General features: G+C 40.5%; 1 protein-coding gene across 1 annotated transcript in view; it reads right to left on the minus strand.

Annotated features, from left to right (window-relative positions):
* The window catches only part of celf6 (CUGBP Elav-like family member 6), a 145,584-nt gene that overhangs the window by 116,703 nt on the left and 13,886 nt on the right, over positions 1-14,995 (minus strand). Inside the window, exon 2 of the mRNA XM_044333128.1 lies at positions 12,813-12,895. Within this exon, the coding sequence (XP_044189063.1) occupies positions 12,813-12,895 (83 nt within the window). The remainder of the gene's footprint in view (positions 1-12,812; positions 12,896-14,995) is intronic.

Genomic DNA, 14,995 nt, shown 5'->3' on the forward strand with positions numbered 1-14,995 from the left:
TTCCATTGATTATACCCTTTCAATGTTACGCTCCAACTCCTTGTTGGAGAAATTTGACAGAAAAAAAAGAGGGAGGAATCTAAAGGGGGCAGTTGAAATACCAGTCAATACTTAGCAGGGGCAAACCAGAAAAGTAGGAAAGCAGAGAGTGAGTAATATCATATAAACAGATAGCCATGAAAGCTATTTGAGAGAGAGAGAGAGAGAGAGAGAGGACAAGGTGTGTAAACGCCGTAAACGCAGCAGAGCGTGGCACTTCGGCTGGCATGGCACTCACACTTTATGAGGTGTGGAGGGGCCGTCTCCCTCGCCTCTCTGCCTGTTTTAATGATACAGTTTAAATGGAAAAGCTGGAGCTTCAGTCGGCACCAAGGACTCCACTCCCTTCGTCCACACACACAAACCTAAACGGGCATGCATAAATATCCACACACATGCGCGCACACAAACTTACCCCTGCACACACATCAGCATAATCTCAGGAAATTGGAACTGATTTGTACAAAACAGGAAATGTAATTTGTCATCTAATATGTTTGAAAAGCAGCAGTTTGGTGGCCTCGGGGAAGTTTTTACTTAAAAAATAAGCAAAACCATGACAACTTTACAGTTGAATACAACTATTTGAAGAAAATACAAAGTTATAGTCATCTAATGAACAACGGGGCTTTCATAGTTTTCATAGGAAATTGTATGAAAAATTGTCTTAGGACACGTAGGAGCTACAGTAGAGTTAACAGCCATGAGAATATATTGCTGACATTCCAACACACAAACATACCTCAGTACACAAGCATGCACACACACACAGTCACACACACTTTGTACACTGCACACTGGCTCTATAGATGATCATAGGCCCGAGGTAGAGCCTTGGATGAGGCTGGAGAGCGACAGCGATAAAGCCAGGAGGTGAAACTGGCTGTCAGAGCTGTGAAGTCTCCTCAGATCTGCCCCGTGTGCCTGGCCACTGTACAGACAGAAGAGAAGGTTTTACCCACACCCCTCACCTATCACTGTAACCTCTCAGAGGAGAACATACCGCAGTAATGCAATATTGATCTGACAATGTAGTGTGTGTGTGTCTCTGCACAGGTGTGCGTGTGTGTATTTGGGTGAGATGTGTGCTCTCCAGCCTAGTGTACAAGGGACTGAGCTGTGCGAACTTTGTATGTGTGTTGCATTGTTTGTGTGACTGTGGTGTGTTTGTGTGTGTGTGTGTGATAGAGAGGTGGCTATGAGAGCAATGCATTAATAAGCAAGAGGTGAGGTGTTAGCCTTGGTGCTATTTCTGACATCTCACTGTCAGAGCCTTCCTCTGCAGTGGCGAGCTTGACTGAACGGAAACTAGCGGGGGCCTGTGCACCCTCATTTCACCTTCCGCTCCTCTGTATCACCATCTTTTTCTCCTTCATTTTCCTTCTTTCTCACTACCTTTCTGTTGATGATGAGAAAATGTTATATGTGTGGCCATTATTCCTGCACTTTTACCTTTTAACATTTTTAATTTTACATTGTTTTATTTAATTGATATAACCATGTATTCTTCCTTTATTGCTACCTCCTATAGCTTTTTTTGGTAATTTTAGTTGTGTCTGCTCTTATCGTATGTCTGTACATCAGCACCATTGTAAATGAGGGTTCTCCCTCAATATTTTTTTCTGAGGATTTAAATAAATAAATGATGATGATAATGATTTATATTTAAAATTAAATGTAAAACTTAGTTTACCAAGTAAAGAGATGTGAGTAGGACATATGGAAATTTATTTACTAGGGTTAAATCTTACTCTTAGTTTCTGATCCACATAGTCTTTTTTCACTTTTTTTCTAAGGCTTCACATTACAAATACTGTGTATCTTTAAGCGTAAATGTAATTTATAGAATTAGTAATAACTTCTGGAATAATTGAAAACCTTTCTCTGTTATCATGTTTGCAAATCTTTTCATTTATACTGATAAAGTTATTGTATTGGTCACAAAATGAATGAAACCACTGACAAATACTTACAGTAATTTGCTATTTAATTGCAATTTCTTGTTTAATTAATTCATTGAGTCCTATAAATATGTGTGTTTATGTATAACTTGATTGTTTACAATTTTCCCAAAGCAGTTGCTGACCACAAAATATGTCACCGCACATCATCATAACAATAAAAGTAAATCAGGCATTTTTTCTTTATATTTTTGTCTCTCTTATTTTGTCCATAGTGAACTCAAGCGTGAAATAGTAAAACAAATGGAGGCTGATACAGTATTTGCTCCTATCAAGTAAATAGTCCATTACTGTAATTCACATTGTTCCCATATGGAGTGGGTGGGGGTGGGGGGGGACTGGAGTAAGAATTCACTGTATGTTCATAATGCTGCTTCATTATTTTTTTTTCTTTATACACAAATAACTTTCTCATACAGACACATACAAATCGTTGTCTGTGTATCAGAGTTTGCAGTACTACACAGACAATGATCATTCATAAATGATCATTGTCAAAAAATATTGACACCCTCTATTGGCCCTTATGCTGCATTTTTCATTGTGTCTCACAGGCTAATAGTTTTGTAGACACTCTGGTTGTATTGCTTTACTGCACAAAGAGGTACAAACTGCAGCTATTGAAACAGCAAAACCACTGACATAAGATAGAAATACAGAGACCCGAGTCCTAAACATAGTGTGTCAGTACTCCCTTAATCCCAAACCAAAGAACAAAAAAAACCTAAACTGCCGTCTACAAGAAGCCAAAATAACTCTGCACAAATGCCCTCACTTCAAAGGTCTAAAATTCAAACTGGCTTGTACAGGAAAACAATTACAAGAGCACTCACATGCACATCACATACACATGCAATACACACATGCACACACACACACACACACACACAGATAGTATAGTATGTAGACTGACTCATAGGAGCCCAGAAACAGCCGTTATTCCCAGTGCAATAAAACAGGCCGACTAACTAATGGAACCACCCACACACTAAACATACTTTTTATCACACACCACCTTCACAAACAAACACACACATTCTTTTTTGTCCCAGCCCACTCATTGCTCGTTAGCTGCTACATCGAGTGATTGTTTTTGCGTTGACACCGTCTGGCTGGGGCTCACTGTATCTGCTGAGAATGCACCAGCAAAAAATACTTAACACTTAACAAACTCTTCTGATTACAGTTTGACTTTTTCGCTGTCTCCTTCTCTCCCTCCTGTCTTTAATCAGCATGTAAACAAGCGCAAGGTCATTTTCTTTCTTAAACTAAATGGGGGAGATAAGAGGAGCGTGGCGTAGTTAATCCTTTGGACACGCTGATGGAGGAGTTTGTCCTGGTGATGCTCAAGTGTTAATTATGCAAGAATGCATCTCCTCTCATGCTCACTCTCATCATGACTCATCAGTTCTCTTTTGCTCCCTTTTCCTTGTTCCTTTGGCTCTCTCTTTCTCCTCCCCCAACCCCCCTCTCTCTGTCCCCTCCAAAAAATGTCAGACATCCAATCAAATATTTTTCCTAAGTCCTAAGACCTGCCTTCGAGGTCCTCTGTGTGTGTCACTAAGTGTGAAGGTTTCCACGTGTGATTAACTGCAGTGTTTGATAACTCAGGCTGCCAGAGTGATTTGCTGAACTCAGCAACATCATGTTTTCTTTACCTCTTGTTTTGTCTTTGAACAGATACGTGCAGATTGCCTGGATGTCTTCGGTGATGGCCAGAATGAGATGTGAATTGCAATGATAGGCTACTAACTTACCTGTCACGGAGGCAGGGAGAGGAGAGGAGAGGAGAGGAAACAATAGCAGTGGAATACGAAAAAAAAACGATAAAGTAAAGAATAAGAAAGAAAGTAAAGACTTTAAAATGTTCAATTTTCAATGCAGCTGTCTGTTAAGTAAAAGACAATAGATTCTTTGTTACTACCAACTCAATGTGGGGTGTCAACACCTGCTTCTACTAAGACATCATGCTGTCTGAAACTAGACTGAGATATCTTTTGAATATCACACAACTTTAAAGTAGATTTACACCTTGATCCATTCCATTCTCAAAATGAATGGAATGGAAGTTAAAGGGAAATTCCAGTATTTTCAACCCTTTCAATATTTTTGTAGCTGGTTCAATATTGAGCAAGATCGCTTCAGCCAGCAGCCGCAAAACAGGCTGCAATGTAATCCTTGGGGGCAATTGCGCTTGTCAAAGTATGTCCACTAAAAGTGTTTGTTTTTGCCACTGACAGGCTAGATTGTTATTATAAGTGTCTCACAATGAAAGTAAATACAGGAACTAGCCGTTTGTAGCAGCATTATGGATAACTGCATAGAGATCTATATCTGGGGCAGCTTGCCGTCTAGCTGAACCACCCACATATTCCTCCATGCACGCCGGTTTGTTTACATGTATGAGGCTGACTTTCACCGCGGTTAGACAGTAAGGAAACTAAAAAAACATCATCCCGTGGACTATAATGAGGACGATTATGAGTCATTTCACTTTGACTGGCCAACCATATTTATTTGAGCCGGAGTACACAGAGAGGAGATAAAAGTGCTGGTGTTCCTGCAGTCAGTGCTCTCCTGATGAGTGAAGAGGAAAACTTTTACTGCGGAGTAGGATCTGTTGCTGCCAGACTCAAAAAATCTAGAAGTGTCCATGGATGAGAGTAATCCCAGCTGTGTAACTACTACAAATGGTTTTACAGCTTTTATCAACATTGTCGTCCTGGAGACTGTTTCACTGCCACAGAATCAACTGGATGAAAAGAGCGAGGCAGGCTGGACCAAACGTTTAGCTCCACACGGTAAGAAAAATGTGATTTCAACACATAACTGTGTGAGGAATTACAGAATGTTTATCCTTGCATTTTGGAAACTTACTTACTTCTCTAGCATGAACAGATGTTGAGCTATCCGCAGCCGCAGATGTAAACAAACCGACGTGCAAACTGGCTAGATGTAGTTCACTATGCAGTTATCCATAATGCTGCTACAAGTGGCTAGTTTCTGTGTTTACTTTCATTGTGAGACACTTAATCATAATAATCTGAGCCTGTCAGCGGCAAAAACAAGCACTTTTAGTGGATGTACTTTGACGGGCACAATTGCCCCCAAGGATTACATTGCAGCCTGTTTCACGGCTGCCAGCTGAAGCTATCTCACTCAATACTGGCCCATTCCAAAAACTTTTCTCCCCATTAGTCACTCAGACCCAAAATGATGGGAAAATAGGGTACAGGTTGAAAAATACTGGAATTTCCCGTTAATTACCAAAATCCACAACATTTTTGATGATTATGAGATTTTAAAAATTCCAGCCTGAAATATTCATTTTTTGTTTGTTTTTGATTTTTCTTTCCTGTGGTTATTGCCAAACAGCCCGATCTTGATGCGGCAGAGACTTTGATGTTTAATTGGTTTCGGAAATGTCATATTCCAGCGTGCAGCCTAACTAAGAGACAGCGATCCAGTTGGGTAAAAGACTAAAAGCATCATTCTTCATGGTATGACAGCACCCAGGCCTCATTTCCATCCCTCTCCACTATTTGTCAGCCTTCTCCTCTTTCCCAGTGAAGCAGCAATGTTAACAATGCTGTCCCCACATTTACCAGTTCTGCCTCATTACAGCTAAAGAAGTGGATAAATTAGCGCAGGAGAGCATGCACGGCTCCACGAGTCCAACTCCACCTGTCAGCGAGGGGAAAGATAGTGAATGTGTTGACGTGGTGGGAAGGTGTGAAAGAACTGCTCAGCTTACAAGCTTTCAACACATATTAAAACGAAACCCATCCAGTGAAGCTCTCATCTTTCCAAAATCATTTGAGGTTCATCATTCAATATTTCTAGAATACAGGCAACAAAACTCTGCAAAGATGTTCTGATTTTTCTCAATCAAAGATGTCTGTTCATCATCTTAAAAAGTTTGATAATCCGTTCTTCATTTTGTTCTAGCAGTCATTTTGAGTGGGTATACTGATTCAGCTTCCTCCTTTCAGACAATTTTTTAGCACAGAATAAAAACTTGTAATAAATGATAGCGGGTACCCAGCTTCCACTGTCTTTTGCAAGCATAGAATGTTCCTCTTTAAATCCTGGATCCTCATTTTGGAGGAAAATTCATGACTTGCGTCCTTTTCTTTCAGTAACTTGAGAAGCTGGGATTTTTCACCTGAACAACCTGTGCACCAGCCTGTTATACTGTATTGCAGTATATGTTCAAGATCAAGAGGACAAATGGTCATGGTTGTTGCCATCCTCTCTCCACCAAAACTCCTCCTGCCCTGCGGCCTTTAAAAACACTATCTCTCCTGCTCATCTGTCCAGCGCTTCTGGCCTGCCATCTTTATGGGCTGGTTAAAGGCATTCTCACAATCAACTATGTTTGTGCCCTGTCCACATCCAGTAAAAAAAAAAAAAAAAACAGGCATTCCACGATGTCCACCCGCCTGCCTGCCAGGATTAACATTTCACACTCTCCAAGGTTGAAAATCCCATCAGATGGAACGAAATTAATTTTTGCACAATATTCAGGGCCACCAGCCACATAATAGGGGACAATGCCGAGTGCATCCCTCGATTGTGATTCCATTCACTCCCTAATCGGCAGTATGGCCGCGCACAGTGCAGCAGCGTAGTAAATGCTTTCATCCCAGGGGGATAAGAAAAACAATGGCCCTTTTTAATTTCTTTTCTAAAGCGGGCAGCAGAAAGAAAATGATATAGACGTAATTGATGATGAGGAGAGCACAGGGAGCCTTAGCAGAGGTCTCACGTCCAGTGCCCAGGCTTTTTTTTTTGCCTTTTTTTTTTGCTTCATAATGGCAACTGTTCACAGGCACTGGAGGTTGACAAATCTGGCACGGAGGACAAATTGATCGGCAACAGAACGCAATTTGTCCCTTAAAAGAATGGGTAAAGGCCCTGTGTGGCCTGAGTAATTAGTTTAAACTGCAGCATGTCTGTCCAGGAGTGGACCCGCTGGAGAGTGGCTCAGTATGTCCTCTGATAAGACGCCATGACACTGCAACAACTCTCACCTGGAATCCTCCTCACAGTCTTTACCACTAAATATATTCATTACGCATGTTTTAGATGGGGAAGGGGTTAATATGTCTTAGTGAAGTAATAGTGCATTTGTTTTTGTGTGTGTCTGCATGTGTGAGCTTACAAATTTTACCACCTTAAAAGTTCCCCTGAGATGTCACTGAAGACATCACTCCTCAGTGAGCAAGTCTTTTTTTTAAATAAAAAGTAAAATAAAACAAATTGTTTGAGAGCATACACAAATTAAAAATCTTTTATGGTTATTGCTTGCACACTACCGGCTCATCTAAAACGTGTGTGATTTTTGGAGAATAAAAATGACAAGGGGAATAATGCTGGTTGTGTATTTCCAGCGTGCACTGAGACACAGACGAAGACATATGGCCGCATCTGTGGTGCGATGCGAGGAGAGGGTGTCAAGAACAGGAATGCGCTGCTCTATGGCAGTGTGCTTAGTGACACATAATACTGGTATTGCACAATCTCCCCCTGACCCATTTTTTGTGTGACATATATTGAATTCAATTTTCTGCACTTTTCATGCACAAAAGAATAAGAAGAGATAAAAAGTGAGATAAAAAAAAACCCCAAACATTTCTCTTTTCGCTTTGGTAAAAGCTGATGCCTTCGAGCAAACCTTTTCAAATTTGAAGAAAAACATTTCAAAAAGTGTGAGTTGATAACATTTTCTCTCCTATTTTCTTCACTGTTTTGCTTGGCTGCCTTGTCATCAATACAGAGGTCAGGTGCTGCTGGTACTCTTACTCAGAAACCAAGAAAAGTGTATCCTTCCACACAGAAACCTCTACGTAAATGACAAGTCTAAGGTTGCGGTGCCATCCCACACTCAGCACATTCCAAAGAGAAAGTGTGGAAAAAGGGAGTGAAAGTGGTAGAGATATGATTAGGTAGAAGAAGGCATTGGGGAAGGGTAGGAAGAGGAAGAGAGACAAAGAGAAGCTGGATCTTTTTTTTCCCAGAATTTTTTAATTGGCTTTTGGGCTTCAGTAGCACCCAATTAGCATGCTTGTTACATGCGAACACCAAGAGCTAATTGGCCTGAGAGGAGAAATCGACGTGGCCCTGAAAGGAGAGAGCAGGATTCATTTGAAGATTTGCGGCTCCAATAGCGGCATGTTGGGAGGCTATTTGGCAAACAGTTGTAAATAATATTTCAGTGCTGCAACAGCAAATATTATTTATATTTTCTTGCCGTCTTTATTGCCAGATGGTAATGCAAAATATGACTGCCATAAAGTTTATAGGCAATCAAAGAAAAGTATTAAGTCATCAGGACTTTTCTGTGATCAACAACTTACCTGAATCTACACAAATTGTCTTTATGTAGAAAGCAAATGTTAATGCTTTTTTCATAAACTACAATTTGGCCCAGGTCTATGTGTTAACATCAGGAATTAATGAGATTTTAGGAGAAATCATTCACAGGCATGACCTAACCTGTCCACATATAGTACTATGCTGCCCTACATTAGGGAATATGCTGAATGTGCACGTAAACACAACAGTACTATGAGCTTACCAAGGGCAAGAGGCTGAATCTCTGATTACATTTACTTTACAAACTGTAGCAGCAGGATCTAATGCACAGGACATCAAGAGCTCATTATGCTCTTTACATGCAATTAATCAAACAATGTAAACAAAGCTCGCTTCAGCCACAACAGATAGAACTCAATTCCCCTGTGGTGACTCAAATGCGGAACACACAGTACAAGATTTAGTAAATAAAGGAAAGTGAATTACAGAAAATTTAAGATTCACAGCCAATCTGGGGATGATGTAAGAGTCGTGGCTTCCTGCTGAGAGAACACACACAAATATCTCTGCCTCTTCTCTGTCTCACTGTTAAGCCTGTAGAATCCTAGAATACTGTGAAATGCAGGCAATGTGTTAATATGAAAATATCTGCAATGTGCAGGAAAAGTGAGGAAAACACATTTTGTAACTATGAAAGTATTACATGAAGGAGGCACCAGTACAAATATAGCAGTATGACCAAAATACAAAGTACACTAAAGAAAAGATCTGTACCAAGTGAACTTTTCAAGAGTAAACATTTCTGAAATTGTAAAATTGTAACCCTAACTTTTTAAGGGCAGAATCAGTAATGCCAATGTTAACTTATTTTTCATCTGAAGCCATGCCCCATTTACAATCAATAAATGAGGCATCACTGATTGTAATTCACATTTTGATGCAGGTAGACACACTGGGAGAGAAGTTAATTACTCATTTTTACCCTCAAATTAAAGGATAGGTTCACAATTTTTCAAGTCTATCTTAAAACAACTGTAAGGTGCCCAAATGGCCAATGAAACAGGCTTTGCTTGCTACTGTCATTTGTCCTGTTCATACTGGTTGTTAAAGATCCTGTTTTGATGCATTTTCAATGTAAGTGATGGACAAAATCCACAGTCCTCCTTCCATGCAAAAATGTATTCAAACGTTTAGCTAATACTAATATGAGGCACCCATCCAAGTCAAATCAAGTAGATATCTTACAAAGTTACTGCCTTTTTAGTACAAATGTCCCCTTTTTTATTATCCTTCCACTGCAGCTCAACAAGGAAACACAAAGAGGGAATTTTATACTAAAAATGCTTAATCTTTGAAAGATAACCACTTTATTTGACTAATTTGGACAGCTTCATATTATCTTCAGATACATTTTTGAGTACATTTCTGCACAAAACAAGGACTCTGAATTTTGTCCTCCATCACTTACATTGAAGCCCATTAGGAAGGGATCTTACACTACTAACTAGCATACAGTGGTTAAGTTAATAGGCGAAGATTTTTGGGATGAATGAAGTGATGCATTTATTTAGATGTTAACATGTTACTGTTGGATCAAACATGTCTGTTGTTGCAGTTTAGTAGTATACTGTACAAAGTGTTTTCTGGGAGAAGAAGGTTGACCACACCCATCACCTGTGTGAACACTCCAACCTGTTAGGCTAAGAAGGGCAGCCTTTGCTGTATGCAGCCCATATACAGTACATATGTGTCCTGTAGGAATGACACCTAAGACATCCTCTTGCTGTAGAAATGATCATAGTACTTCATCTTTGTCTGTCTTCTCTTTCTCTCAACCAGCCACGCGTCAGCAAACCCTAATGTAGCAGAAAAACAACAAAATGGAGACATAGGACTTTGGCAAAAGGATAAGATTTGTGAAGCTCTTACCACCTCTTCTCTAGTGAGACTATTTTTCTATTGACAGATGTCAGAAGGACAGGTTATACATGGCTGCAGTGCTCTGGCTTTGTCTGTTGCAGACCAAAGCCAACTGGTCACCAAGACAACAATTCAAGACAACTCACATGCATTTAGCAAACTTTTCCCATCCTCTTGATTTTTTGGATGGGATATTTTCAAGTAGCAGCTACATCTTTGTGCTCTTTGAAGAAACCCTAAAAATGCTATAGTCAGGATAAATAAAGTGGAATCCTTCATCTCTGTCCTCCAGAGCTTTGTGGAAGTTTTCTACTAGAAAAGTACATTGACTTATTGGTGTAAATGAGGATGTCATACAAGGACTTTGACTCTATCCTGGTGTTAATGAAACCATTCTTTAATCTTTCTAAGAGTCCATACAGAGGCACCTTGGAAAACAGAGACATCACAGGTGAGCAGTGTTTACAGCACAAGGTGTTCAAGTGCTCTCATATTATACATGGCCATATAAGCCTCATGACAAAACGACTGTCCATCTCTAAATGTAGCCTCATCCACAAATAGGGAAAATGATACATGAACATGATAAATTAGTGTAATAATTAGCAGAGTTTTTCTAAAGCAACATATATTTGAATTTAACCTCATATGGCATGACTGTGTACATGCTGTTGCAAATGTAATTTACTTATGTGAAATTCATTTTTGAGGCAGCGTTGGTATTATTTTGTTAGCCCAATATATTACTTTTCTGCTAAAGTTTATAAAGCATCAGATATTTTAAATGTTTTTTTTTTTTTTAACGTGTCCTCTTGTAAAAGACACACATGATATTTTTAAATGCCAGATGTCTCATTGAAGCAAAATTTGCATTTAGGTTGCCTGACAGTCACACAGCCACAACCGTACTGCACAATCATACCGGCAGCGCTGTGTGGCGAAGCCACTGAAATGGCAGCATTATACGACAGAACATCTCAAACCATCAGGCCATGACAATGACAATGAGGCTTGTCCAAAAGTGTCACCTCTCTCTGTCTTTGTCTGTCTCAGTCTCTCTCCAACTCTCCTTGTTTTCTCTTTCTCTCTGTCTCATACATGCATCAACACACACACATACACACACAGAAAGACAGAACAGCTTTATTAGCCCTCTGTATGCAGGCTGTGCTCAGCCCGAGATTGCAGGACTGACCCCTCGCTGTGAGCTGTACAGGGGAAATGTTTACCCAAACCCCACAGAGCCATGCCATTAACCTCTTTCTGGATATAAGACAAACAAGAATTTCCCTTCATGAGGGCAATAAAGACAGGAACACCTATCCAGGACCATCATGACAATCATCTCATTATGAAGCTGCGGGAGGCAGTAACAAGCCAGGGAGCCCTCTCTCCCGGGGACTCTTCGCCGCAGTGTACCGATGTGCCTAATATTCAGTAAAGTACCTATGATAGGCAGTGAAGTGCAAACATCTGATTAACCAAACAGTGAGGAACCATATAAAGCCCAAAACTCCATCACCCACCCCTGACCCTACCACCCTCCCCCTTTCCAAGCCATTCTCTATCCATACTTTCCTCCTCTCCTACTTCCTGTCTCTTCCATCCTATCGCCTTATGTCTCTCCGTACCTCTCTCCCTCCCTGGAGATTTAGATGGATATCCTGAGGCTCTGATTAAAGCCCCAACCTGGGACGTGGTGAAAGGGAAAGGGGCGGGGGGGGGGGGTTGCTGTGAGGTGCTTGGGCTCTGGAGCAGCTTCTCCTTCTTAGGGACCCGCGGGCATAATTCAATCACACCTCGATAATTCCCCTGATGTGAAAGTCAATCCCCCTCACACACATCAAGTACAGATAGACACCACAAGCTCACACTCATCCCAGATTGAGGGTCTCCTCCTGGGTGGGCTTAAGAGCCCACTATGGGGTACGTTTTACCTGTGTCATTTGAAGAGGCCATTATTTTAATTGAAAAAGTTACCCGCCCGCCAAAGGCTGATATATGATAGAAGACGTGGGGTGGGGGGGGAAGGAGAGAGAATTAAAACAAAAACACCAGATGGTGATATACATGGTAAAAATGATTGTTTATACTTACTGTTTGATTATATGTGATAATGAGAGTGGGATTCCTCAAGGCAATTAGTGTCTGCGGCAGCCATATTGTGAGAGGACAGGGGAAGGACGGCACAGGCTGTTATGAAGGAGCGCTTATCAAATATCTCCGCCGGGGTGATTAGTGTAATAAGACACTGCAAGGTGAGATAGGCCACTCACACTCTTTTAGTATGTCTCCGTGTGTGCGTGTAGGTGAGTGAGTGAGAAAGGATGTGTGTGAGAGTGAGCAAGAAAAAGAGACTGAGAGGGAGAAAGTATGAGAGACCCCTTCCATCTGTTTCCATGTCTGAGTGTCTTAATGTGTGTCTTAATGTATGCCGTGTCCCCATGTGCCTCCGTGTGTGTGTATGTGTGTGTGTGAATGTGATATAATTCCTATGTTAATGTAGGTTCTCATGCCAGCCTGGCTGCCCCAAGGGCTTTAGCCTATGACAGAGGGCAGATCGGGGGCACTTACCCCTGGCAGAGTCTTCTGTTCATGGAGGGCGCTCTGGGCCTTCAGTGCTGACTCTCTGGCACAGTATGTTAGAAAGGCACATCCTAAAGTGTCAGGGAGACAGGAGAAAGATAGGATTATTCAACCAGAAAAAGCTTGACTACTACATACCACCATTAATAATTGAAAAAGAGGGACAAAAATTACAGTGACATTAGATTTATGGCCATCTTTAGAGGAAAAGTACATTTAATGTATGTTGTGCTTTTTAGGGTACTTAACAGTCTTACAGACTTTATAGTAGACCGCAGACATAAACTCCCTATAGTATAAAGTCATGTTAATGTCATTATGATGATCTAGGGATTTCAACATTTATTATGCATTAAGGACAATGTCTAAAATGTAAAAATACTGGTTGTAAAAAAAAGATAAACTAGCTTTCACCATCATCTTAATATCAGCCCATGTAGATCTTGATTTTCATTGGATAGCTCTACAATGAAACTCCAACAAGTCGCGTTCTAAACACACCATGTGAAGCCAGCCTAACACCTCTCCTCCGATATTTATTAGAAGATTAAGCATTCCTTCTGTCGACTTCCAAAACCTACATTGTAACCCTCTAAATAGACCCAGAGATTTGTGATTTCACTGAAGTAATTCCAATCTACGCATGGCCATAATATAAGACTTACTAGAGTTTTACAAGCTATTGCCAAAAACATGAATTATATTAAAATGGAATTCATACACTCCGCTGACAATTGGAATGTGTCTCTCTGAAGTTAATAGCTCCATACCCCCAGAGAAAATAACATGCTGGTTGAGAAATAAGATTAAAATTTTACACCATTTTTTTCTTATTCAAAATATGACAACCCGTTCAGATCAGATTTACTGAACTCATGTATATCTCCACTGTTTATCAGAATAAACTGTTTACCACACAGGTTACATTTTTTTGTTGTTGTTATCTAATTCTGTCATTTCTTCCATTCAGTTTGATATAGTAAAATAGACAAAGCAAAATAAAACAACAAAATATTCATCATACGGATGTACAAACTGGTGTGTTCCTGGGGGTAAAGTTTGACAGAGTGGTGATGGAAAATGCTTAGTCACCCCAGATTGGGTGATTTTTTTTTGTTTCAGTTACTAAAAAAATATGCATACTACTTTCTGATGAACGATCACTTTCATAATTATTGAACCGAGCACAGAAGGAAAAAGTCAAACAGTATGCAGATTTTTTTTTAGCAGCTGAGTCATTAAAAACCTCTCAAACTGTACCCTCACATCTCTGGAGACTTTTCCTAAAGTTGGAAAATTCAGGAAAACAGAATGAATAAGCATCAATAAATAAGGCTCTAACAAATATGTGACAGCTTTCATTAAAGGGTGAGTGGTTGCTCTGTTATGCGCTTGGCAGAGCTGACAGTGGGTGACCCCGTTCAGAAGAGGTTTTGCACTGTGCAGCATAATTTCCCATTACTACATGTCACACCTGCTGCCAAGGATTCCCATGGGAGGGGAGAGAGAGAAACACACACACACACACACATACACACACATACAGGAGATGATACCCAGCATGCAGCACATAGCACCCATCAACCACCGAAACTGAGCAACACACTCTGGCGCCCAGCCAAAAGAGCTCCCTCTCACGACAACCTTCACCCACCTCCACAACTAGACAGTTACTCAAGAGGAAAAATCACCTTAATGACACTGATGAAACATCATGCCACACAGCAAAACGGAAAAGTTTGGGAGCCTGGGGAAATACTCTTCATCCTTTGTGACGTTACAGAACTATGGGACATGAGCCAAGGCCTCCCGAGGGGCATGCCCTATAGCAAAGGCTTATGGGAATGGTAGTCTGTTCCTGACACTGTTTCTGCCACTGCCCTCACATTCTTTTGGTATTTCCCTCACTGATTTGCAGATGTTGAGAATACATCATGACAAGCTTTCATCATGTGATGTACTGTCGAATGTCATTAAAAAAAGTCCCTACTACAATTCAGTGTATATTCTCACGCAGCAGTGATGGCGATTTTTAGTTTACAAATGAAGTTTGACTATTGTCCCTCCTTGGAAGTAGCCTTGGACTGTTCTTTAATGAAAGATTTAAAAAAAAAAAAAGTGTGGCAATAAAAAGCCTTACTTTTGGTTAAGATAATTTAACAAAATAACTT

Source organism: Thunnus albacares, chromosome 1, assembly GCF_914725855.1.
Source record: "Thunnus albacares chromosome 1, fThuAlb1.1, whole genome shotgun sequence".
NCBI classification, from domain to species: domain Eukaryota; kingdom Metazoa; phylum Chordata; class Actinopteri; order Scombriformes; family Scombridae; genus Thunnus; species Thunnus albacares.